Below are 27,883 nucleotides of genomic sequence, written 5' to 3' on the forward strand. Positions count from 1 at the left end.
GATTTCTGAAAAAAAAGAATGAATCTCACAGGACGTGTGCATGGGATGTTTCACAAAAAAATTGAGCATGGGGCAGCCATGGCCCCAGCTCGCCCATAGCTCCGTTACTGCCCACAACGCTACCATATTTTTCTGAATCGATGGGTGACAGTGACACGAAAGCAAACCCAACCAAATGGCCAATGCAAATACGTGCAAGAGGATTGTTGTGTTCATGTTGGCCACTGTTTTGGTCGAGGCAGCGGACGTGTGTACGTACGTCCAGTACTGCAGCGAGCTGACTACAGGACTTGCTCTGCTACTCAAATGCATGGCCAGCTGGGCTGCTTGTATGTTACACCATACACAGCCGGGCTCATCGGCACCCCTCATTTTCAGCCCAAATATTCGTCGAATATAAGGAGGCACGGACGCGCCCGGGCCCGTTCGCCCGGGAGCGGCGAAGAAAGCAACACGAGAGGGAGGTGGCAGTGCAAGGAGTTGCAACGAAGGATGTTGTGGACACTGAGGAGGATGTGTCACCTCCGCTGTGCTCGGTCGCCCCACGCCTGTCCATCCTGCCGCCGACAATGAAGTTGTTGTCCGTGACACTTGCAACCGACATAAATCCGACGGCCGATCGGATGATTCCAGACGGATTAACAGAAATACAATGGTAGGACGATGAGGTGTGTGACACGCCGTAACTTCAATGGGTGCGGACAAGCATGGGTAGTGCCGGCATCTGGTCTGCCCACCTCATGTTCTACGAAATGTCCCAACATGAGACGGTATAAATTTCGCTCCATTTTGTATCCCTTTGTTCGTTATATTCACCATGTCATTGGATCAGTTAGTTGCATAAGCCATTGACTGTATTAGTTCCATATTCCGTTAGTTTACTAGGGATCATGGTCACTTTAGGAGAAATGCATGGCCGTGATGATCAACTAGGGTCTCAAGGCAAGAGGTCTAGCAGCCACAACATTTGAGGATGTTTTGTTGGTCAAAACTTAGTTGGTCACAAGCTTGGACCCTATATGTGGCATGGAGCAAAAGGGCAACAAGTATCGGGAGAAAATCCACAAGCCCTATCATGAACACAAGGAACATGTAGGGCTGCATCCTATCCTTATCACCCCCAATGTGGCCTCTCCCCAACATAGATGGTACACCATCCAAGAATATGTGAACAAGTTTGTCAGCCACTATTATCCCGTCTTGGCCGTAATCAAAGTGGGATTGGAGTCCAAAGTCACAGAAGTTAAATTGCAAAGTTTGTCGTAATTTGCATTGCTAGTTTTTAATGTTGGTTTATTACTTTGGAGCATCTACAGCCGGGAGTCCAAACCCGCCGCAAATGCCCGCGGGCGGACCAATCATTGACCGGTCAAGAAAATAAGACCCAACCGGGCGCCCCAAACCAGCCTCAAACGCTCGGGCTGACCAGCACCCATCATATCTAGGCCAAATCTAGGGCGTATATGAGGCGGCCAGGCCACGCCCGGGCGCATCCGCCACATCCGCCCGGCCCACCTCTGGCCCACCCCGACCCGACAAATTCCCCCTCCGGAGCAAACCCTAGGCTCACTTCACTCCGTTCGCTCCCCTTTCTCCAACCCCGAACACCGGCGACCATGTCCAGCACCGGTAGCCACTCCGACGGCAACTCCAGAGACAAGAATGAGTTGACGCTCTGTATCGCGCTGGAGCGCTCACGGATTGATATGGGCCGGTGAGAACTCCGGTTCAGGTGCGATGCCGCCTGTCGGCCGTCGTCGGCCCTTCTTGCCCCACGCGCAGATATGCGAGGGCAGATCAATTGGTGACATCCGGCCTCCAGCCTGCTCCACCTCTGTCCTCTGCTTTTCGCGGGCAGCGGGGAGTTCTAGTGCCCGCTCTACCGACGCCACGGATGCAGACTCTGGAATCGGAGGCACGTGCCGCCCGCCGCGAGAGGCAGAGGGCAATGGAGATTGGGGGCGCGTTAGATGCGACCACGTAGTTCGCCTGCCGACGCCGAGTGATGCTGGTGCCCGATGAGGAGGAGTGTCTCCTCCAGTGGGTGTACAGTCGATCACTTACCAAGGCGGAGAAGGATGCCCCGCGGCTCTAGATAATCAACGCCAAGCAACTCCGGCTCGACATTGAGCTATCCGAGCGGGAGGCGGCAGAGGCGATGCGGGTGGCCAAGCTCAATCTTAAGCAGCACCACATCGTCCGGCGTTTGTAGGGCTACATTGTCATCTATGATTCCTCCTCCTCCAACAGGTCCAGCTCCGACGGCTCCGACATCGACCCACTTCCTGCCATGGACGCCTACAACAGCGTCGACGACCAAAAGGGCAAAGTGCCGGCAAGGAAGTGGTGAAGCTCCTCCCTCTCATATCTAGCTCATTGTATCTACCTTCTAGTATCTAGTTAGCATTTGCCGGACAATTTGAATTGTGTGAACTATGACCTATCTTCCGGTGATGTTTATATGTGAATTTAAGCCCGTTTGCTATTGGGTTAGAGTATGTTTCCTGTCCATTTTGCCCGTTTGGTGATCTACGTACTACATTGCATAATTTTGTATGGATATTGGGTGCCGGATATGAGATACACAGCTATGGATGCGCAGATGTAGGGACTGCCCGGTCACTGTCCGCGGACATGAACGAACGCGTCCGCGGGTGTATAGGATGCCGGATTTGGCAAGTCCCGCTGTAGATGCTCTTATTGTTGATAGATGGTGTTGGCCGTAGCTTCGTTTCAATAAGTCAGGAAGAAGCCATTCGGTTTTAGTCATTGTTGGATGAAATTGAATGGCCAACCAAAGCATAATCAAATTGTGGAAGAACTCAAGAAAGGCATCAGGATGTTGAAGAGAAATGGTGGCTCAAGCTCCCACCAATCCATTGGGGTGGATGACGAAGAGGAAGAAGTTGTAGGGGGAATGGAGCCACCATTCGAAAGAATAACCGGCAAGTGATGGAAACCAAGTGGGAGAAGGGCAGGGTGGCTTGTGACACCATAGTGACAAAAATGTTCACCACATGGACGGGGCATTTTTTCCACAAGGGAGAACAAGAAAGAGGACATGTTCAAGATCATATTAGATGCACAAAAATAAATGATGGATTGGGACCAAGAGAGGGCGAACAACAAGTTGCGAATTGAGAGGGAGAATGGAGAGTAGGAGAAGAGAGAGACGTGTCTCAAATGGGAGCTCGAGAAGGCCTAGACTTTTGGATAAATAGAGTGTGAGAAGGAGAGGTTGCAACTTGCTCAGCACACGGGGGATTCAAGTATTATGTTGACGGGCTCTAGCCTCTTGGATGAGCAAGCAACGACATGAGGGGAAGAAGACAGAGATCAACCAACGTAGGGAGTGCGAGATTGCAAGAGCAGCGATGGTAGAGCAGGCAGCACAGATGCCGCCCGATGAGTGATCCATCACATTTGCCGGTCTTGGCCTGGACTTGTTTTTCATTTTGGCATGTTCGAATTGTTGAATTGTTTATTTGCTTTGTTGCATTGTTAACTAATTATGATAAATTTGTGCTATTGATTCACATGTATGGATTGCGGGTTTATATTTGAAAAGTGAGGCCGCCCGGCAGGACATATGAGGGGTTGTTTGGTGCTGTCCCGGATCGTGGTTGGATCCGTCTGCGAAAGTTTAAAGGGGCGGATTTGCCAAATCCAGCTGTAGATGTTGTTTACGAGCAAGACTGCATGCCTTGTAACCCGAGGTTTTTTCCTTTTTTGCTACTGTAAACTGCACTAAATTCATACCGCAGATAGTTTATCCAAAAGTCCAATCCGATGGGAGGATTTTGACCATGAGACTTCATGGTTCGGTTACACTATTGAATTCGTACTTCAGCTAGTTCATCCAAAAATCTGAAATGATGAAGAGACAAACAAAATTTCTGAACAAACCATGGTATACGTAGTCTACTGCTTGTTGATACTACTGCTTATCAATTCCTTCCGTTGATATTCATGCATGATAGATATCTGAACGGCCCTGCACTAAAGACAAAGGCACAACCACCGTTGTGATGTACTACTACTAGTACTACCCGGTTTACTCTTGGGTGTACGCGCGTGCCTTGATTGCGTGTGCAGTAGATGTTGGCTACCTTAAATATGACCTGCATGGTTGTGGATCTGCATGCTAACAATGCTGCTGTCAGTATATCCCAATTAAGTGATGACACCAAAGCAAGCCCAACCAAACGGCCAATGCCAGTAAATTGCAATGGCTGTGCTCGAGTCAAGGAATCGTACTGCTGCGAGATATGACTCGTATATGCGTGTATGTTGTGTTCATGTTGGCCACTGTTTTGGTAATGGCATGCAGCGGACGTGCGGCCACTACCGCGGCTAGCTGACTACACGAGTTACTCCACTACAGCAAATGGTAGCTGGTTGTACCACCGTTTTGATGTACATCTTTCAGAATTTACTCTAGGAGTGTACGTCCATACTTATTCGTCTCCAAAGGTCCGTCTTTTCACGAAATGAAGGCATGCACTATATATATATATATATATATATATATATATATATATATATATATATATATATATATATATAGATTTCGTTCGTTCTATCATATGCATACGTTCGTTCTATCTCACGGTGGAATTTATCCATTCATTTCGATTTGACAGGATATATTGCCGGACTACACCAACACCGGAAACTAGCCGCTCCCTGCCTACCAAGCTAGCTAGCCATGTTCTTTTCTCTCATATGCCTGCACCTACCTAGCTTATTCCATCTCCAATTTTGGATTCCAAAAAAAAATATCCTATCAAATTTTAGATTTACACAAAAAAAATCCTCTCCAAATTTTACTTTGCACTCGTTGAGTAATAAACTAATAAATAGAAAATATTCGTAAAAAAAAAACTAGACAGGAAGCTTTACTTTCGCAGAGCATCTTCAACCGACTAGGGTTTTTGCACCTCCTACCGGCACTGCCGTCAGTCTGCCTTGTCCCCTGTGGCCCTATGACCATAGGGAGGCACGGTGGATCCTGACCATTGTCGACAGAAGGGCTCCTGCTATATTTTTAGGTATTTTTCTACTCTCGTTAGGGTTTGTGTCCTGCTCCAGAAAGCGAGGCGGTGGCCCCCTACAGATGGAATAAGTTTTTTCCCGTCTAGCATCAGTCCCCGTAGTGCGTATATTCTTGTCAGAGGTCGTGAGGAGATGTGTCTCTCGCGGATCTCGTGGGAATCGATCGATGTCTGTCTTGGATTGATGTACTTGGATCCTTACAATCTGCACTTCTCTTAATCGATGATTGTTGTTGTTTTGGTGCGTTGGTCCTTTGGAGGTCTTAGAATGACGACTTTTCAATGGTCTACTACAACAGGGTTTGCAACACTCTCATAAGGGAGGAAGGATGACTGCGGCGCGCCTTCGGCAACGAGTACAAACGTTGGTTTGCACCACCACCACATCATGTACAAGCTCACGCATTCCTTATAGCATATCACAGTCGCGGAGCTTCAAACTCGGCAAAATCATTAGACGAGCGTCAAACCTGAACTTTAATCCTCATTAGTGGGCTGAAAGTCTGGAATAGGACTGCCATGCAACCACGTATGGAGTACAAGTCTCAATGTAATTAACATGCATGTAATGCACTGGCGAGGTAGGTGCAGTGGGCAATCAAATGAGCGGCCGGACGGTTTGCAGTACGTCTACTCCACCCCTGTCCATGGATCCAAGAACAATGAAGGTGGCCAAAGTATACATATGCAGTGACTGATTACTCTATTAGCTAGGTGGGCAAAGTAGACATAATTGGCAAGGAGATGGTGGATGATCGTTGGAGTAGGAACCACGCTACCAAGTTTTTCTTTGGACCCCCTTAGCTGGCGAACGAGATTCGCTGGGAGGGGGTGACATTTGGGAACGATTTTGTTGGCATTTGTAGTTGCGAGGGGATGACCGTTTATTCAAAGAGACATGGCAGTTTCTGTCGGAGAAGATAATTTCTGTTTAAAACTGTCACTGTTTGATCTCGACTCAGAGCTAAAACTGCCATGAAATGGGGTTCGTTTACCGGTTCTCTCCCAGATAACCGTCATCTAATAGGATTTCGATTTCTTTTGGACCTGTACTCTACTACTACTACTACTAAAAGGTGCATCGACCGATCTCTATGGACTATGGGTGAGTAGCTAGCAAACAGCTTAGTCATGAGTGTGATGTACTACTCCTATTACGTAGGGGCTGGAGAGCTGGCGAATGCATGGGATGCACCTAGGCTGCACACTGCAGAGTTGAGAGTAGTATGTACTACTATCATATGACCATTACACAGGAGCGGCGCGCCCGCGATGGACAGAAATTAAAATGCAAATAGCGACTAGTGCCGGCCATCAAATAATGACTGGCTAGCTATAGCGGTGGTGGCGGTGGTGGTGATATCCAGCGGCTTAATCTATTCATGTACAATTCAACATTAATCTCCGGTGGACCATGGCACTCCGGCGGTGGTGGTGTGTGCCATGGCGGTGGCCCTTTGTCCGCCTGCCCCATTGGTATTAAGAGAAACTCTAGCAGAGTTGTCATAAGTGCATGATCGATATATGGTAGGAGCTTGTACCCTACCAGGCATGGGGCGTAAGCGGTAAGGGAAAGAGGGGGCTGGGCGAGGCGATGAGCGGCCCCGCTGGCGGCTGGGCGCCGGCGCGGGAGATGAAGATGGCGGCGCGGCTAGGGTTTCCGGCTCCTCTGGGAGCCGGGCAATAGGGATAATAATATTCTTATTGCTTAATCTCAAAAAGAGTCTTACAGCATATATTTATAACCTAGATAACTTGCATACGAATTAACCTAAGATAACTTGTGGGCTAAGATTGCCCGGTGGGCCTTCTACGTCCGTAAGCTAAACTGGTCATAACACTTCTCCCCGCCTGCACAAATAGCTCGTCCTCGAGCTGTAAGGTGGGGAAGCGCTTGCTGAACTCCTTGAGGTGATCAACCAGCGTCAAACACCTTCTCGACAGCTGGGGCAGCCAGGCTGGCGTCCTAGTCCGAACTACCGCGGCAAAAACCCTATCTACAGGCCGCCGTCGACTCGTTCGGTTCCGCCTACGACATCACCAGCACCGAGTCCTGCACCACCCACCAGTGCTCCATCTGCGGTTGCATGGCGGCCTCCTCATGATCCTTGGACGGGGCTTGTTCAAGCATGGCCCATGCCTTGGTCCGCTCCGTCCACCCTCGGTGCTCCGCCGGCATACTCAGGTGCCTCGCAACCCGGCCTTTGGCCGCCTACTGGTGCTCCCGGGGTTCTCAACCCCCGACAGCCGGCCAATGCCTATCACGCCGCCCCGACGTATGCTCCTTATGGTCATTACAGCAACGACGGCGGCGCCTACTACACACCTCAGCCGGCCCTGCTCCCGACGCCACCCCCACCACAGCCGGCCAATGCCTACTACACTCCCCAGCCGGCCCTACTGCCTTCACCATCGTATCCGCCGGCACTGCTTCCGACGCCACCCTCACCTGCGACGCCGAGCTGGGATCAAGCTGCCTTTCTCCAGGCCATGAATAACTTTGCTGCACAAGGAAACTCAGGTACGGATTGAATCTTTGATTCAGGGGCCTCTAGTCATATGTCTGCATCTAGTAATTGGTTATCTTCTTGCACTAAATCTCCTTTCCCTTTCATTATCCTTGGAGATGGATCATCTATTCCTATATATTGTGTTGGTCAGGCTCAACTTCCCTCTTCCACCAAACCTCTTTTACTTCGCGATGTTCTAGTTGCACCCGCCCTCATTAAAAATCTTATCTCTGTTCGCCAATTTACTTGCGACAATCTAGTTTCGGCTGAATTTGACCCTTTTGGTTTATCTGTGAAGGATTACCTGACCAAGGCCGAGATCGCTCGCTTCAATAGCTCCGGTGATCTTTATTCTCTTAATGGAGTTCCTGCCGCCACCCCTCCAACATCCATGCTGGCCTCTGTCGATCTCTGGCATCGTCGCTTGGGCCATCCCAACCCCGCAGTCTTAGCTTCTATGCTTAGTGAATTTACCATACCATGTAATAGGGACTCTCATAATTCTGTGTTTTGCGAGTCTTGTCAATTAGGCAAACATGTGCGTCTTCCCTTTAGTTCCTCTAGTTCTTGTAGCACTTATCCCTTTGAATTAATACATTGTGATTTATGGACCTCTCCCATTGCAAGTGTTTCGGGTTTTAAATACTACCTTGTTATCCTAGATGATTTCACCCACTTTGTCTGGACTTTTCCTCTACGCAACAAATCCGAGGTCCATTCTCTTTTCCTTAATTTTCAACGCTATGTGTCTGTTCACTTCTTCCTCCCAATTCGCTTTATCCAATGTGACAATGGTCGCGAGTTTGATAACATTAAAAATCGTACTTTCTTCTTACAACATGGCATCCTGCTTAGGTTCTCATGTCCCTACACCTCCCCTCAAAATGGTAAAGCAGAACGCTCTCTTCGCACCCTCAATGATACAGTTCGCACTCTCCTCATTCAATCATCTATGCCTCCCAAGTTTTGGGCTGAAGCCCTACACATGGCCACCTTCCTTCTAAATATTCGACCTTCTAAAACTAAACCCAACACTACTCCCTATTATTCCCTCTTTCTTTCCCACCCCGACTACTCCGCGGTTCGTGTTTTCGGCTGTCTCTGTTTTCCCAATGCCTACGCCACTTCTGCAAATAAATTGTCACCACGCTCTATCCCATGTGCTTTTCTCGGCTTCTCTGACGAGCACAAAGGCTATCGCTGTCTCGACCTTCACACCGGACACGTTCATGTCTCTCGTCATGTCACGTTTGCTGAGCACATTTTTCCTTTCTCACAACGCACTACTACACCATCCAACACCCCTAGCTCCGCAAACACCCCCTCTCCCCGTCCTTTCCAACTATATACTCCCCTACCTGCCGAACACAACCATACACTCACCCCACCCGAGATGTCCCCAACACCCCCGACCCCTGCTCCCTCCCCAACACCCCCGGCCCCTACTCCCACTCCACCACCCAGCCCTGCTCCCACTCCACCACCCAGCCCTACTCCTTCGTCCGACTCTTCCGCTGCGCCGGACTCACCAGTACCCACCTTACCCCCTCGTGCTATTCCTACAGCAGCCCCGATTAATGATCATCGCATGCGTACTAGGGCCAAATCAGGATTTCATCAACCCCAAGACCGCCTAAACCTTCATACCTCCGTATCTCTCACTTCTCTTCCAAAGAATTACAAAACTGCTCTACTTGATCCCAATTGGGCCGCTGCCATGCAAGAAGAATATAATGCTTTACTTCAAAACAAAACATGGCAACTTGTTCCTCGTCCTCCCAATACAAATATTGTTTCTGGCAAATGGATTTTTCACCAAAAGTTCCACTCCGATGGGAGCCTCTCACGATATAAAGCCAGGTGGGTTTGTCGTGGCTTTTCTCAGCAACAAGGAATTGATTACGAAGAAACCTTCTCTCCTGTTGTTAAACCTAGCACCATTCGCACCGTTCTTAGTGTTGCTATCTCCTCTTCATGGCCCATTCACCAACTTGATGTTAAAAATGCTTTCCTCCATGGTTCCCTTCAAGAAACTGTCTACTGCCAGCAACCTCTGGGTTTTGAAAATCCATCCTTTCCAACTCATGTATGTCTTCTTCAGAAATCTCTCTACGGTCTTAAACAGGCCCCACGAGCTTGGTTTCAACGCTTCTCCTCCTTCATTCAAACAATAGGCTTCACTCCATCTCTCTCCGACACCTCTCTTTTTGTGTATCATCAAACGTCTGACACTGCCTATTTACTTCTCTATGTAGATGATATCATTCTTACCGCCTCCTCTCAAAAGTTCTTAGATCATATTGTCTCTCTTCTTCGATCTGAATTTTCTATGACTGACCTAGGACTCCTTCATCATTTCTTAGGCATTGCTGTTGTTCGAGATTCCTCCAGCCTTTTTCTTTCCCAACGCCAGTATATTCTTGATCTTCTTAATCGTGCTGGTATGCTTGACTGTCAATCATCTCGCACTCCTGTCGATACTAGTTTTAAACTTTCGGCTACCGGTGAACCCTTTTCCGATCCTACTCTCTATCGTAGCCTAACAGGTGCTCTCCAATATCTCACCATTACTCATCCTGAAATCTCTTTTGCTGTTCAACAAGCATGTCTCTATATGCATGATCCCCGGGTTCCTCACTATAATCATGTTAAACGCATTCTTCGGTATTTAAAAGGAACTCTCAATCATGGTCTCCACCTCAATAATTCTTCTCCAAACTCGCTTACCGCATACTCTGATGCAGACTGGGCTGGTTGTCCTGACACTCGAAGGTCCACTTCCGGTTTTTGTGTTTTTCTTGGTAACAATTTGATTTCTTGGTGAAAAGACAGGTTACAGTCTCACGTTCGTCGGCCGAGGCTGAGTATCGCGCTGTGGCACATGCCGTTGCAGATACAATCTGGATTGGGCAGTTACTCTCCGAGCTACACAGGCCTATTGAGCAGGCCACTATTGTCTACTGTGACAACATATCAGCAGTCTACATGACCAGCAATCCAGTTCAACACCGACGCACAAAGCATATTGAGATTGATAATCATTTTGTTCGTGAAAAGGTTGCTCTTGGTCAGGTGCGGGTGCTTCATGTTCCCTCTACGGCTCAGTTTGCTGACATTTTCACCAAGGCACTGCCTACTAAGCCATTTCAAGATATCTGTTTCAGTCTCAACGTCGTCGAGCCTGCCGTTGATACTGCGGGGGGATGTTAGAGTAGTCATTATGGTATACGACTTCTAGTCCAAGTCAGTTTTGTACCCCTACCCCAAGTCGGTTTGTACCCTCTTATATACTCTTGTATGCCGCACCAAATCATCAATAAGCAACAGTTTTATTCAGCTTTCAAATAGGATGATTTTGGCCGAAAAGAACGGTCTAGCAGAGTTGCCATCCTGGCCGCACTTGGCCTGATTTTCAGTGAAATGTGTCCCTAATCCATCAACTCAAAGTGGTTGCACACTTTAGACATGGGTTTCGGTGGTCGGCTTGGCTGGCGTGCACCGGGGGTGACATCAATGTGTGCAGAGTGCTTGTTTGTGGAAGTGTCGATCGATGAAAGCCCGTTTATCCCCGGATGCTTGTTGTCAAAGTCGGACCGGTCGATTGTTTGGTACGCATGGGACGCCACAAGTTTTGTGCAACGGTTCGTGATGATCGTCACATTATTTTTCATCCTTGTCGAAGTTGGAAGCCTTAGACCGTGGGTGATTCATGATGATGATGAGGCGTGTTACTCAACCTCCACAGATGCTCCCTTCTCGGTGATATGCGTGGAGTCCACGACTGTAGTCAGGTTGGCCGGCGCCCAGTGTGCCGCCATGTCCATGACAGACGATGGATGCATCTTGTAATCGTTTCTGGTGCGCTTTTTGTTAATTAACTTGGCAAGAACCTTCTTAGTCAATGGAACGAGGCATAGTGCTTGCTATGGAAAGAACTAAGAAAAGAGTGACTTTCTGTTTTTACCCCCTACTTTGGTAATTTTGACGCTAATTACCCAATTAACAATTTTTATCTGAATTACCCCATTCAACAAGTTTTTTTGAACCTTCATCTAATACCTTCATCTGAATTACCCCATTTAATTAGTTTTTATCTGAATTACTTCATTTAGCGAAAGTTTAATCGGTTATTCATGAGATAATTGCTTATTTACCATTGACAAGGTCAGCTATTACTCATTTGCCGTCAAATAAACCAACGTAGCTTATATGCCACTTGCAAACTCATTTTGTTGCCTATTTGCCATCAACCGTTAAGTTGGTGTGAACCACTTCTGTTAAAGTAAAAAAAATGATGATTTTTCCCTCAATCGAAAATAAGGAACATTGCCAACAGTTACTTGTAAGCACGTTGAACAACTTCTACTGAAACTATCAAAACATATTGAGATTACATTTTTCCATGACAACATGGCGGACATTGCCTGTAATTTCAGGATCAAACAATTTTATGGCAAATTGGCAACAATATAATATTTTCATCGCCACACAAAATAAGGATAAGAAAACAGGCATCACCTTGCTGAAGCTAGCTTGCATGACAATAACATATATTTCTATACAAAAAATTGGCAGCACCTTCCTTGTAATTTCAGGATCAAACAATTTTAAGCGTGAAAACAATATATTTTCATCATATCACAAAAGGATAGTAAACAAGTCACCAAATAGACATGTTTTGTTCGATGGAAAATAAGTAATAGCAGATCTTGTCTATGGTAAATAAGGAATTTTCACATTATTCAAATAGCTCTTCTAATGAAAAAAGAACAAGAATCTAATAAAGATTATTGGTTCTTTTACCAGACAGAGCATCGATGGATTTACGTCTAGTACAATGTCTTCTGCAGGTGAACAGTTTTTATAAATATTGAACATTTTTGAATTCATGAATATTAAAAAAAACAAAACAGAAAAGAACAACAAAAACTAAACCTAAAAAATAAAAACCATGAAGAAAAATAGAAAAAACCTAGAAATATGGAAAAAGAAAAAACCGGTCCGGGAACCCTCTAGATAGGTCCCAAAACCGGAATTGTTTGCCTGGCTGATGAGGATGTGATGCAATGAGTATCACAAAGGAAATTCCCTATGTGAATGGATGGAAATAGAGAACTCTCTCATATGGAGGTAAAGAGGCTTTGCTGAAAGCAGTGGCCCAAGCCATCCCAACTTATGCGATGAGTGTATTTAAATTCCCAAAGAAAATTTGCAAAGGAATCACTGATGCAATGTCGCAATTTTGGTGGGGTGATGAGGAGAACCAACGAAGTATGCATTGGTTTGCTTGGTGGAAGATGTGTATTCCAAAGGAGAGGAGAGGTATGGGATTCCGGGATATTCATAGTTTTAATGGCAATGTTGGCAAAACAGTGTTGGAGACTAATTGAGAACTTTGGTTCCTTATGTGCACGTGTTCTAAGAGCAAGGTACTACCCTACAGGAGACCTTTTGAACTGTCAATTGAAGAAGGGGTCGTCTTATGTGTGGCAAAGCATTTGGTCTGGCATTCAAACTTTTAAGAAGGGCTATATTTGGAGAGGGCAATGGAGACAAGATTAATATATGGGATGATTGCTGGATCCCAAACAGTGCTTCCAAGAAAATATTGACAGTAAGGGGGAACCAAGTACTTACTAAAGTGAATGAGTTGATTGACCCAACTACAGGAGAATGGGATGAGATGTTAATCCGGGAGAACTTCTGGCATATCGATGCAGAGCGCATATTACAAATTCCGTTGTTTCATGTGGAGACGGAAGACTATGTTGCATGGCACCTCACGAAGAGCGGAGTATTTTCAGTGCGATCTGCCTATTACAAGCAATGGGAAGTGAACTATGATACCGAGGGAAGCGGTCTGGCCAGCTATTCCACGGCGCCCCACCCAGTCTGGAGGAATTTGTGGAGTTTGAAAGTACCAGCAAAAGTTAAAATTTTTATCTGGAGATGCTTGCACAAGGCCATTCCATGTCGGAGTACTCTGATGAATCGCCATGTTGGGACTGTTTCCCAATGCCCATTTTGTCCAGATGGGGCGGAGGACTTATCTCATATGTTGTTCAAGTGTGCAAGATCGCAGGCAGTATGGGAGGCTCTGGGAATCGCACCTGATATTACTTTCTCTAGAATGACTGATCGGTCAGGTTCGGCGGTCCTAGATTTTATTCTCTGCGATGGTTCTTATCGGTGACGCTACTCTGGAGTGGTTAAATTATTGGAGCTTATATCGACAGCATGCTGGTTTTTATGGTGGCAAAGAAGACAGTTTGTGCGAGGGGAAGATATATTGACACCAGGAAGAACAGCACCTACTGTGGTTGCCCTAGCGCTGAACTATGTTCGTGGAACCTTAGTTAAAATCGCACCCAAGATAAATAAGTGGCCGGTGTTTCTCGCGGGGCAGCTAATTCTAAATTTGGATGCATCATTCACAGAGGGCGACTATGCAGGATCATGTGGAGCTGTTATCCGTGATCACCAGGGGTCCTTTATAGCGGCATCCACAGCGAGATTAGAACACGTTGCTGATGTGTTTACAGCAGAAGCGGCAGCTTTGCTCGAAGGATTAAAGCTAGCAAGGGATATGGGATGCTATAACTTGGTGGTGAGATCGGACAATACCACGGTGGTGGATGCACTAAACCACAATGGAGGTTATTCTATGGTGACAGCGCCGGTCATTAATGAATGTCGAACTAATCTAGTAGATTTCGGGAGGGTTACTATTGAGCATTGTATTAGAGAGTCAAATTATGTAGCTCATGAGTTGGCTAGATGGGGACGTGTTAACAATCCATCTCTTTGGATTGATGCCCCACCTGATTTTATTGTGAAATTGCTAGCAGACGATGTATCTATCATTTGATTAATAAAGTAAGCCTTCCCATAAAAAAGGAAATTCCCTATGCGAGCACAAATAGGTCGATCGCTTATAGGGTTGTGCCGAGCGGGCCGGCCCATGAAGAGACGCTAACGGGAGTTTTCTCGCGCATTTTCACAACCAAGACCGATTTTATTTTTTTCTTTAGGGGTTAGTACAACAGTTTTACAGAAGGTTCTGAAAGCCTCTCACCCGATTTTGGGAAGCTTATGGCCTGTTTTCTTTCTTATTTCTGTTTTTTGGTTACTTTTTTGTCTTTTTACTGTTTCCTGGTTTCTATCTATATTTTGTTATGTTTCTTATTTTATTTTTAGCTCATACACTTTTTTTTGAATTCATCGAAAATATTCAAAATTGTAAAAATTTCATATTTGCGAACGTTACATGCTTTTATGATTTTTTTTCCATTTCCATGTATGATACTTGAATTCATGTTTTTCTTGTACTGTTGCAAACATCTTTTTGTATTCATTATTTCTTTTGAAGGTTTAAAATATTTTTCTAACTTTGGGAATTGCTCTTAATTCACAAAAAAAAATTTAAAATTGTGATTTTTTTCAAAAAATCTGAGAATTGTTTTTGGTTTTTCGAGCATTTTCCAAATTTATTAATTTTTAAAAATTTACATTAAATTTTTTTCAATTCATGAAAAATTTCTGAAAGTCAATAAATTATTTTAAATTTATGAACTGTGTTGAATTAGGTGAAATATTTTAAATTCAAGAATAATTGGCAAATTTATGAAAAAAAATTGGACTAATTTTTTAGTTTAAAAATGTTTATTTTGTAAGTAATTATTCGGGCTGAAACTTGTTTTGCATTTATAAATCTATACCAATATAAAAAGACCCAAAAAGGCAGATCCAACTGATCTCGGCCATCAAACTAAGTGAAATCAATGACCTAGACTGCTCCAATGGTGAGCGTTCAACGTGTTCAACATGCAATTAATATCATACCAAATATTGCACTAATCACAGAATTAACACACAAATAATATCATACCTAATATCCGTGTGCAATTATTCTATTGGCTAAATATTAACGTGTGTTGCACATGCGCATTTACTAGTAGTTCGAAATTCATGAACATTTTTTGGTGTTCACAAACTTTTTTGAATGCTAGAACAATATATTTTCCTAATTAAGAACTTTTTAGTGCATATATTTGACTATAAAAAAAAGATGCTACGAGAAACTATTGAAAAATACCCACAAAAGGCTAGAAAATGAATGCTACACAAACTGCATCTAGTGATAGACCGTGGAGTTGAAAAAAAATTCTTAAAGAAATCAGAATAATGTTGTGCAAATCATGATTTTTTTTCCAGCGAATTCGCACAAACTGCTACATGTGATCAATTTTTGAAAAGGTGAAACCTTTTTAAGAAAAGTGAACAACTATTGAAAATGTAAACTAAATTCTCATATTTCGAACGTTTCTTGAAAAAATGACATTGCATAATTTTTCAATATAAATTGTACATTTATTTAATCTACAGAGAATTTTTGAAAATTAACATTGAACATTTTTAATATTTATGCTGAGCAGCTTTTAAATGAACACTGAATATTTTAGTGATATATGTGAACAGTTTTTAAATACACAATGAACATTTTTTTAACATATGTTGAACTTTTATTAACAGACGGTGGGCATTTGCTTAAATATACAATCAACATCTTTTTAACACAAGATGAACTCTTATATAACATATTTTTTTGAAGAAAATGAAACAATAAATAGAAAAGCACAGATTGTTGATTGTATTAAAGTATTAATGAAGAATACATGATGAAATATTTTCTTAAAGTATATTGAAAGGAAAAAAAAGAAAGAAAACTGGCAAAAAGAACCAAATAATGAAAATACAAGAAAAAAAAACTCTGAAAGAACCAGTAGAAAAAAACGAAAACATAGAAAAGACAAAAAAGCATAAGAAAAAACAAAAAATAAAACTGGCCAACCCACGGGCACTTAAGCGGCTGTTACTATGCATTTTACAAACCAGCGCATATCCCCCTAGGTGCTTGGGCCGGCCCAGTAGATATTTTCTTTTTCCATTAAAAGTGCAAATAGATGCGTGGGGACCTCGGCATTTCCTATTTAGCCCTGCAGGCGCCGATTATAGCTGTTTCTGCAAACCGGGGCCTTCAGCGGCACTAGCTGGGTTCGGCCCAACTACCATTTTTGTTGTTTTCTTAAATCTAGATGATAAACTGTAAAAAAGGCACGCTAGCTAGGATTCGAACACTTCATCAGGTTCTTACTTTCTTTTTTCCTTTTTTTACTATCCTTTTTTACTTTATTTTCTTACAAATTCGTAATTGTTTTCTTCAAATAGGTGAACTTCTTGAAATTAGTGAACTGAATTTTTCGAAAATCATGAACTTTTTTTCAAATTGATGAACCTTTTTCAAATTAGAGGAACGTATTTTCCAAATTTGATGAACTTTCTACAATTTTCCAAAAAAATTCTTAAAATCGATGAGCTTATTTTAAAAATGGATGAACTTTTTCTCAAAATGGATGAACTTATTTCAAAATCGATGAACTTTTTTCAAAATTGATGAACTTCTTTTTACAAAGTCGATAAACTTTTTTTCAAATTCAATGAACAATTTTTGCAAATCTATGAACTTCTTTTGAATTCGTGAACTGTTTTTTGAATACATGAACTTTTTCAATTTAGTGAACTACTTTTTGAATACGTGAACTTTCTCTGCATGCTCATGAACTCCATTTGTAATATGTGAACATATTTTCAAATAATTAGAAAATATAAACGCTACAGTCTAATGCGCAAAAAATAGCGCGTCTACATTTCTATACTTTAAAGATTTCATGCTGTTAGTATTCACTGATGCATAGCCGGTGCGCGAGTTTGATTCCGAGTTGGGAGGTATTTTTGCCGGTCATTTTTGGTGTTGCTTGTTGCGCGATCGTGGGCCGGCCCATCCAGCCGCTGCTGCCGTCGCCAGTTCTCTTGCGTTGCGCTGAATGCGCGCTATTGAGGTCCCGGGGACCTCACCCTGCACAAAGCAATGCACAAACCACTGCTCCATTGAACGCCTTGCACTTAGTAACTTTGTTTTCTTTCTTGTATTCTTTATCCAGCTCACTATTAGCAATTCTTTTTTATTTGAGGCTAGCTGACTCATAAAGACCACTTGCTTTAAACGGGCCAGCTGTGTATGTCATGTGCGTTATGTTTGGATTGCCTTACATTCGTTGTTTAGTTGTTTATATCATGGATTCTCAACAAAAAAAAGTTGTTTATCATATTTTCCTTTTATTTTTTCGCATTTGGAAATATTATAATTCTTGTATTCGAAAATTTCATTTACTTAAATTATAAAGAATGTTCTTGATACATTTTAAAAAATATTCATGCACGGCAGAAACTTGTTCGAGTCTTTTTTTTAATTGCAAAAGAAAATAATGAAATTATTAGTTTTCAAGAGATTAAAAAACTATGCGTGATGTTTTCAAAACATATTAATACATTGTATTTCTTTACGTAATTTAGAAGTGTTTTGAACAATTCAAAAAAATGCCGCGGTGTTTAAATAATTGTTCATGTGTTTCAATAAGTACATATGCTGTTGTTCTGTGTGCAATGCCATAGCACACGGACCATACTGGGGAACCCGTCGGTGATGATTTCATCAATCGCTGACAATTGTATACCACCAAGCGTTTGCACATAACACACATGGCTTTTTAGCAGCAATCGTCTGTGTTATTATCAGTCTTCACACACACATTTTTGATTACAGGCCTGTTTGCCGCATATCACACACATCTTATTATATTGAACCCTTTCTGTTCTCTTGGCTCAAAGCAAACAGTTCATCCGAGTGAACCACATGGCGTATATCGCACACACCTTGATCTGGCCGACCGTTTCTTTTGTATTGCCTAATCACAAATAGTCCATTCGAGTGAACCGTATGCTGTATATCACACACACCTTCATCGGGCTGCCCGTTTCTTTTGTTCCTCCTCATCGCAAACAGTTAATTGAACTAAACCGTATGCCCTACATCGCACACGCAACTAAAATCTGAACTGTGTTTGATGCATCCGCCATCGCAAACGTTTTGCACCTTTTTTGACGGTTTTTTTACACCATCATTTGCGATTATTCTATCGCACACTGTTTCGTCGAAGGGTCTCTGATCGTAGTGTCGCATTAGCAGCATCATGCAGTAGTGTGTCTTGATTGATTGTCGAAGAGTACATATCTGATGGAAACCACGTATTCAATGGAAGCACGGAAACTTGATCCTGTGCCGTTGGATGAGGATTGTGCGATTTGAGATGAAAAGATGGACGAAATGCAAAAAGAACCCCGTAATCTTCCTGTACCTCGGTACGACATCCTTGATGGAAGATGAGCCATCGGTGCCTCTTTCCCTATGGGGCTATCCCGATTCACGTTTTCCCCATAGCTAGGGTTCGGAGATGGTCGCCTCGCCCAGCACGACGCCCTCGTTCCACGCAGGGCCGGTGGCCGGCGACTGCGTCTAGTTCCTTCTCACTTCTCCGGCGTCGGGGCGGCCACGGCTAATTCGTTCTCTCCTCTCCGGCGGCTGTCCTACCGTGACAACCCAGCAGTACACCCCGGCGACCGGCGCGGTATTTCTTCTCCGGGCTTCTCTCCTCTCCGGTGGCTGGCCCAACACGGAAATCATTCTCTAAGCATTCCCCATCGGATTGGTACTGGATCTAAGTCTAAAGGTATGAAGATTTCTATTACATTGTTCATCTTCTATACTTTACCATGGTCTTCTCTTCGGAGCTCATCTAGTAGTTCCATCTCTTCTAGTTGGGCTAGGTTTGCAAAGCAAAGCAAATAGAGTAGGGGAGGGAGCGAGGTAGTAGTATCTTGGCTGCAACTGCTGATTGCCCCTAAGTCTACTGTCCAGATTTTGGTCTTCAAGAAGTTGGTAAAGTCTAACTCATTTGATAAGCTAGTTTTATATTAATGCAACAACAAGGAGATCCAATCATGCTAATTTGACAATACTGTACACCATAGTGGAAATAAGAAATTAAGAAAACCATTAGTTCTTGCAGGATTCTGTGTAGTACAATGGGAATAAGAAAGGAGTTGAAAATATTTGAGCATAGATAAATTGTAGAAATGATTTTAGCTGTCAGCTTTAATTTATATTGCAATTGATTGTGAAGTGAGCTGAGATTAGATACTGCTAACACTTTGAATGTTCTTTCTACCAGTTTTTTTTTTCTATGCTATTCCGGAATGCACATATTGACTGGCTCCTATGAGAATGTGTTGTCCACTTACAAACGGTATATCTTCTCTTTGTAGTAACTATGGAATGCCAGAGCGGAGTGAGCAAGGCTCCACCTTTGGCTATTTGTGACGCCCTGATGCAGAATTTGCCGTCCACACTAGACCAAGTGCCGAAATTGTATTTAGCACACCACAAAACTTGTATAGTGCACCTTTCTGTGTAAGTACTTGTCTAACTAATATGTATAGTGCACCTTTCAGTTTTCTATTGTATGGTCTGGGGCATTGCATGTTAGTTGTTTTAGTTTCCTAAATGTGATTTTGCTGGTACTCTGCTATTAGGAGACTATTTAGAATCACCTTCTGTCAGTTTTGCTATCCATTGCTGCTACTTTTCCATTTTAAATCGAAATGTACTTGTCCAGCATGCGTGGTAATTCATAGGCACACCAGATGGCTTACTCATCCTATTTGCTGACAAAAAACTGGAAATAAGTGGCAAGAGGCTAGCTGTGTTTACTAGTAGGCCTGAGGGGTTCCGTGTAAAATGTACTCTCTAGTTGCGGCCGTTGTTTTGCAAATAGGGCAGAGCAGTTATGAGTCAATCTGGCCCATACAAATAGCATCCAACCATCTGTGCTCAGGTTTCCAGGATTCCACTGAATACGTGGTTTCCAGGTGATATGTCTCATTGTCGAAAGGAGGTGGCTATGTGGCACTATCAATTGGAGGGAAGAATCCACACTCCGGAATTTGCATGTCTCCACTCATATGGCATGGATGAGGACATTTTTGCTGTCGAGTTATACATTTCCACGAACCTAGTTAAGTGATAGTTTCGATCTGCCTTTATCTTTGGAGGCCCACAATGTGGTTCGGTTGGTTCACATGCTAAAGCCCAACATCAATTGTTAATTCTCAACCCTTTGACTCATGGTCATATGTTTGGGGCACGAAATATTCAGCAAAAAAGATTAGATGATTATTCATCATGACATATGTTTGGAATGTTAATGATAAATAATATTGAATGAATTACCTTGATATTCAGGGGACAATAATTTTATTTAAGTCTTTGCTTAATCCTTTTCAAACCATGTTTTAAAAATCGCATGATCATTTATCCAACCAAGAAAATCTTGGTTGTAATGTTTATTAATAAATTCATAAAACTTAATTTATTTTGGTCTCTTTAGAAATATATTGACACCACGTTCAAATTTATGGAGTGAAAACAAAATGACCTTCTCAGTTATGGTGGAAAATATTTCATTTAGTGGTTTATTTGAACTTAAGAAGTTATTTGATTATTTGTATTTTATGACTACTTTAAAGACTTCCAATAATAAAAATGAGACGAGATAATATGACTATCTAAGAATGTAATTGGACATATTTAATAATGGCCATTTGAAATATTTGGTTAAAATCATTTGGGTATACATAAAACCCGAAAAATAATTTTATGCAATTATTATATACATTGAATTATTTTATTAAATAAAAATAAAGTTATGAATTTTTATGTGGAGAGAGTAATTTATTTTTTATATTCACAGTAATTTATTTTGTATAAATATTTAGGATATATTCTAAATTTTCTTTTTTACATTAGTTGAAATTCAATTTCTACTTTTTTTGAGGGGTAATATAAATTCAAATTCTACTGATAATTATAACGAGAAACAGACCCAACATAACCGGACCAGCCCCATTCATTCATTCGTTTACTCTCTCTCTCTCTCTCTCTCTCTCTCTCTCTCTCTCTCTCAATCGTGCGTTGGCGACTCAAGCAAGCAGACGCAGCGCAGCAGAACCACAGCACCACCAACCCAACTTCTTCAACCATTGACGAGGGTGCTAATGTAAAATGAGCTCTTTAACGTGCAATGAACTACTAGATGGATTTAGTTCGTTACTTGATTGGGGCGCAACGGTGCCTTAATTTGATGATTTCGCTATAGATGCAATGTATTGCTAGTCGAGAACGAACGAAGGTAGATGCATGAAAGTGCGCAATGGCTGGGAGACATGGAACAACAACGGTGGCAAGAAAAGAGGGTGTGCCCTGAACAACACCCGCCACAAAACCCCTCGAGAGGGACAAGCAGCCTCACCACCGACGACACAGCACTGGCTTCACCAAGCGATGCCCTTAGGTAACAATGAGGGAGAGGAGGGGATGGGATCTGTCCATGCATCTATGGAGTGTTACCTCGATTTCCCGATCAATGGGAATTCTTGCGGCTTGCTGCATGCCCTAGCACTTGGTGCCCCAAAAATTTCTTGCATAGTAATTACTTGGAGTAGGAAGTATGTCGGTTGCCTAATTGTGCCACCTTCATGCACGAGCCTGATGTATCCAAGATGCATCTATCATTTTTTTAAATTATGCCATTTCCTTATAAAAACATGTAAAGTTGCAACTTTATCTAGACTATCATATCGACCAAGTGCTAGAAGGCCAGTTGCATGTTTTTGTATCTGTAAGTACAGGAACCACCATGCTTCATAGAATATGTAAAAGTTACGTCAACGGTGGGACACGGGGGAGGCCTATGGGACCCACTTGGGTGGCACTTTGTGGCCCCATCTCAGTGCAGCATGGGACCCTCTAGGTCTCCCTAACCATCTCTTTTTCCCGCAATCTCCATATATAACCCTGATCACCAACCTAGTTATCAAAAAGTCTCCTTTCAATGATTCCTTGACCAATTTCAACATCGAAACATTGTTTTTGATCAGCAATATGTCATCCACATACAAGACCAGAAAAACTACATTACTCCCACTCCACATCCTATATAAACATGGTTCTTTCTCGTTCTTGATGAAATGAGACCGATGATGACCTCATCAAAATGAATGTTCCAGCTCTGAGCCACAAATGGATTTCTTTAGATTGCATACCTTACTAGTGCTATTCGGATTGGAAAAACACTCGGCTTGCATCATGTATACATCCTCGGTTAAAATTTTCATAAAGGAAGACCATCTTGGCATTCATCTGCCATATCTCGTAATAAAAATATGCAACTATAGCTTTCATGATCCTAACCAACTTCAACATCGTCACCAGAGAGAAAATCTCGTAGTAGCCGATTCCTTGAACCTGTCGATACCCCTTCGTGACAAGTCGTTGTACATTTAAACATTTCCATCCACATTGATTTCCTTTTTAAACACCCATTCTACAACCAATGGTTGTGCGCCAGCTGGCAGATCAACCAAGTCCCAGAATCGATTGTCATCCATGGACTTTGAAATGGATCTCATGGCCTCCACCCTTTCCTCGGAATCCAGGTTCACCATCGCTTTTGCATACATAGTCGGCTCTTCGCTTCCAGCAACAATACATCATGCACTATGCGCAATCTTTTGGACCTCTGTAGTTCCAATATTGCTTCCACTCTTCGAGTTCAATAACCTTCTCCGTTGAGACACCGGTTGAACTGTCCCCAAGTGGTTCTCAAACTTCTACAAGTCGAAACGATCTTACACTGGATTCCTAGCTGAGAATTTTTTTCCAAAGGAAAACCCCGTTCCGTGCAACAAAAACTTTGTTTCCTTCCCAGTTGTAGAATGTAGCATCCAAAAAAAAAATCTAATTTTGGAATGTTCATAATAAATAATATTGAGTGAATTGCGTTGATATTAGGGGAAATAAATATTTTGGAGTCTTTGCTTAATCCTTTTCAAACCTTGTTTCAGAAATAGCATAATCATTTATCCAACAAAGAAAATCTTGGTTGTAGTGTTTATTAATAAATTCATAACAAATATTTCATTTATTTTGGTCTCTTTAGATATATTTTGACACCACATTCAAATTTATGGAGTGAGAATAAAATGAATTTCTTAGTTATGGCGGAAAATATTTCATTTAGTGTTTTATTTGAATTTAAGAAGTTATTTGATTATTTGTATTTATGACTACTTCAAAGACTTCCAATAATAAAAAGAGAGGAGATCATATGACTCTCTAAGAATGTCAATGGAAATATTTAGTAATGCCCATTTGAAATATTAATTGGGTTAAGATAAATCATCTCGGTATACATAAAACCTGAAAAACTATTTTATGGAATTATTCTGTGCATTAAATTATTTTATTAAATGAAATACAGTTATGAATTTTTGTATGGAGAGGGTAATGTATTTCTTATATTCACAGTAATTTATTTTTTTATAAATATTTAGGATATATTCTGAATTTTCTTTTCTACATAAGTTCAAATTCAAATTCTACTTTTTTGAGGGGTAGTAGTATAAATTCAACAGACCCAACCTAACAGTGCCAGGCCCATTCTCTCTCTCTCTCTCTCTCTCTCTCTCTCTCTCTCTCTCTCTCTCTCTCTCTCTCTCTCTCTCTCAGCAGATGCAGCCTAGCAGGCCTAGCCGAACCACAGCACCACCAGCCCAACTTCTTCAACCATTGACCAGGGTGCTAATGTAAATTGAGCTCTTTAACGCGCAATGAACTACTAAATGGACTTAGTTCGTTACCTGATTGGGGCGCGATGTTGCCTTAACAAGATGATTTCACTATAGATGCAATGTATTGCGGGTCGAGAAAGAATGAAGCTAGAGGCACGAAAGTGCGCAATGGCTGGGAGACATGGAAGAACAACTGTGGCAAGAAAAGAGGGCGTGCCCTAAGCGTGGGTATACAGTACATGTGATCACATGAATTTTCAGTGCGAGGATGGGAGCAGTTGCTCATAACTGTATGTAGAAATGACACATACACATATATACACATAACGATCTATAACTGAGTCTGACCAAAGGATGTATATAGAGTCTGAAATCATAAAATGTTCTATATACGTATATGAAATCAAAATGGTATGCAGAGCACGGAGCTGGAGCTTGCATATATGGTATAACATTAAACAGTTCCAAGAAAAGGTGCAGCACGTATAAAAATAAAAAGCACCAAATTAAGCTGTTAAATACGTTGAGCTGGGACAAAAAAGTTTGAAAGCGGCAGTTAATAATGTGGTAATATATGGATGTAAAATCGATCCATGTAAAAGCGTTTCAAATAAACAACGCTCTGTTTCTTTCCATTTTTGTCAGTGCAAACTGTAGCATTAAGCCATGCAGTGGCTACAAATACCACCGCTCCCTGCACCCATTCCCCATCCGTCGCTCCTCTCTTGCTTGCTACCTATCGGCGGTGCAAGCAACCAATTAAACAGAGCAAGCATGGAGGGGTCATCCACTATGACGGTGCGGGAGGTGCTGTACATGTACTTCGTCGCACGGCAGCCGTATGACCGGTTCGTCTCCGTGTGCGGCAACCCGGAGCAGGCCCGGAACGCAGTGGCGTTGCTGGTGTGGCTGGATCAGGGCACCATCTCCGCCATCCACCACGTCCCTGGCATTGATGCCGGCGCTGTGGGCATCGTCGCGGAGGAGGCCAACGCCATCCTCGAGTGCTTGCGCTACCCGAAGCCCATGGTCCCACCCATCCCGCTCATCTCTGCGCTGTGCATGCAGGGCGGCGTTTGCATCGAGCCGAGATTCTTCGCCTTCCACCAGGACTTAGTGGTCTGTGGCGTTTCCCACTTTCTCGACGGCGCCGGCAAGTTCGTCTTCGACGACCGCCTCCAGGTCCTGCTGAGGAAGTCTGAGACAGGTCTGGTGGGTAACCCGCCAGAGCTCATGGCGCCCTACAGCTCCCTGCCGCTGGATGTGCCCGAGGACTGCCGTTCTATGTTCATCACCTTCTCCAAGGGCATGCCTCTCCTCCGCGAGGAGATCTTCGACTACTTCAGGAAGTAAGTGGACTACTCGATCAACACATTAAGTGTATAGTTATATATGGATATAATAAGATTTGCATGCATACATGATGATCGGGATTGCATTATCAATCTACTACTAAGATTTGCATGCATCATGCATATGATGATTGGAATCGGACCAGGATGGCATTTATGTTTGATGATGAGCAATTTGTCATGGATGGATGCAGGAAATGGGGTGACTGTGTGGTGAGGGTGCTCATGGAGAAGACAACAGGGGGCAGCATGCCCATGTATGGCCAGATCATCTTCAAGACAGAGGCAGTAGTTCAGCTGGTGCTGAACGGCGAGAGGCTCGTCAAGATCTCCATCGACCAACGTCAGATCTGGCTGCGCAAATACGTCCCTAAGCCAACCAATGCTGCAGACTGATCCATCCGTCCATGAACTCCATTGCTGGCTCTGCACAATCCTCAAGCAAGGCAATCAGATCTATCTACCTATCGATTTGCAACCGTAATGTTGGGCCCTAGGCAAATTAAAAGAAATATATTGCTGCTCGAGAAAAAGATTGTAGGTCCTTAATTCGGTACTAAGAAACAATATGATGTTGCCATCGCGTAGCTCGGTATCCAATCCTTCCTCCCTGCAAACCATGGCGTGCAAAAGTTTTTTGTATTGATTTTGAAATGGCTCAACCGTTACATAATGGTCACGCCATGCGAGATAGCCCCCTCCCCACGGCCTTTGTTATTTGGACATTGACCACCTTCACCTTCCCCATCCATGGCCCCATATCCAGTGATTTATTTCTCGTCCATCTCTACTTTACTTTGATTCACCCTATAATCGTTGTTATTCATCATCCTTTTCTCATTACATGACACCTAACATGCACATACTATTTCTGCTCTGGAGAGGGAGACCTGCCTAATTAAGCTTGACGTTCCCTTGTCAGAACGGAAGAAACCGCATGATGTTGCCTCAATATCCTTCGGTTTAACGTTTGTCCATGAAAATTATAGGTTTTAGTTTCATATTGCATATTTACGAGCACCATAGATTACCTATTATTGTCATTCACCACTTTAAATAATAACAGAACATTTATTTTTGACTATTTAGTCAAGCCACGTATGTACATACCCAACTTGCATTTTTTATACTTGTATTGCTTTGTAGTCTTATGTCAGGGTTTCCCAGAAGTTGCACCGAAAAATTTGTTGCATGGCCATTTAATTTTTTTTGTGCTTTAGGAAGTTGTCGGTATCGGAGAAACCATATGATGTCATTGCATACCATGGAATTTTTAGGTACTAGGGTCAGTCCCGAGTTAGAAATCCATGTGCTCAGCACGATGATAATCCGAGTGCAAGGCATTCAACGAAAACTGAGTGTAATGACACTTGGTAAAGATCGCCCAAGGCACCCCCACCCCCCACCCCCCTGGCATGAATATTTCCCCGGAAAAATCAAATGACTAGCTGCACAAACTTGGTTGTCGAGAAATGTGTCTAATCGACGTCCTACACGAAGGATACTGACCGGAAAAACTTTAGCAGATCAATACCAGTCGTCTCAGCACCACTCGGAATTTAATGGTACACACACAATCAGGCCACGAGCCATCCTCACTCGAATAGATCGATTGAAACTGGGTATCACCAAGTTTTTTCCAGATTGCTTGCACTTCACCTCCAGGAGTTATATGATCAAAGGATACTAACGGGGACAAGTGCACATATGGCCCAGCCTATGGCCCAAGCCAATCAAGAATACATTCCAAAAGACAATGGGACAAGAGGCTACACACCACGACCTTTGGCCTGGAGCCCTAGGCGTCAGATACCAGGGGAGATACTCACCAAGGAACCATGTGCCTACGGTCAGATCACCAACCCCCTGATGGACGAGACCCAAAAGTCGGTCATCAGGAAGACAGGGGCAGTCAAACGACATAGAGTTGGTTGCCTCCTAGGATACCATTATCCCCACGATGCATTCATTACCACCTTTACTTAACAGTGGCATAATATAGTTAAATACTACAGTTACCAGCAGTAATACCCATGAACAGTTGGTCGTGCATGTGGTCAATAGCATTTATACCACCCTATTTGTGGCACCACCTCCCAACGCACTCTATATAAGTCGGGAGTAGCGCACCCGGGTGAGGGTTGAACTCTCTCATCTGTAACCTATGCTAAGAGCAAGATCACCACGTGAGTAGGGTATTACCTCCACGGAAGGAGGCCAAAACCTGCATAATTACTTCCATCAGTACTGATCGATAGATACAATTTCTACCGTTGTGAATGTGGGGGCGGAGGTGCATTACTAAGAGATGCCACTTGCACAGCAAGCTCCTGCAGTTGTTTCTTTGTATCCAGCAACATCTGATCATGTTCCTGCTCACGTA

General features: G+C 43.1%; 1 protein-coding gene across 1 annotated transcript; it reads left to right on the forward strand.

Moving 5' to 3' along the window:
- The first annotated feature begins 24,940 nt into the window (after positions 1 to 24,940).
- On the forward strand, positions 24,941 to 25,896 carry LOC109778926 (uncharacterized). The gene is made up of 2 exons (XM_020337509.1): positions 24,941 to 25,497; positions 25,695 to 25,896. The coding sequence occupies exons 1-2, from the start codon at positions 24,941 to 24,943 to the stop codon at positions 25,894 to 25,896; spliced, it is 759 nt and encodes a 252-aa protein (XP_020193098.1).
- The last annotated feature ends 1,987 nt before the right edge of the window (positions 25,897 to 27,883 follow it).

Source organism: Aegilops tauschii, chromosome 6, assembly GCF_002575655.3.
Source record: "Aegilops tauschii subsp. strangulata cultivar AL8/78 chromosome 6, Aet v6.0, whole genome shotgun sequence".
In the NCBI taxonomy this organism is placed as follows: Eukaryota; Viridiplantae; Streptophyta; class Magnoliopsida; order Poales; family Poaceae; genus Aegilops; species Aegilops tauschii.

Excerpts from the sequence above, each read along its gene's own strand:
- LOC109778926 (XM_020337509.1), top strand. The coding sequence starts at position 24,941 with ATGACGGTGCGGGAGGTGCTGTACATGTACTTCGTCGCACGGCAGCCG. Across the intron at positions 25,498-25,694 it reads ATCTTCGACTACTTCAGGAA|GAAATGGGGTGACTGTGTGG; the intron begins GTAAGTGGACTA and ends GGATGGATGCAG.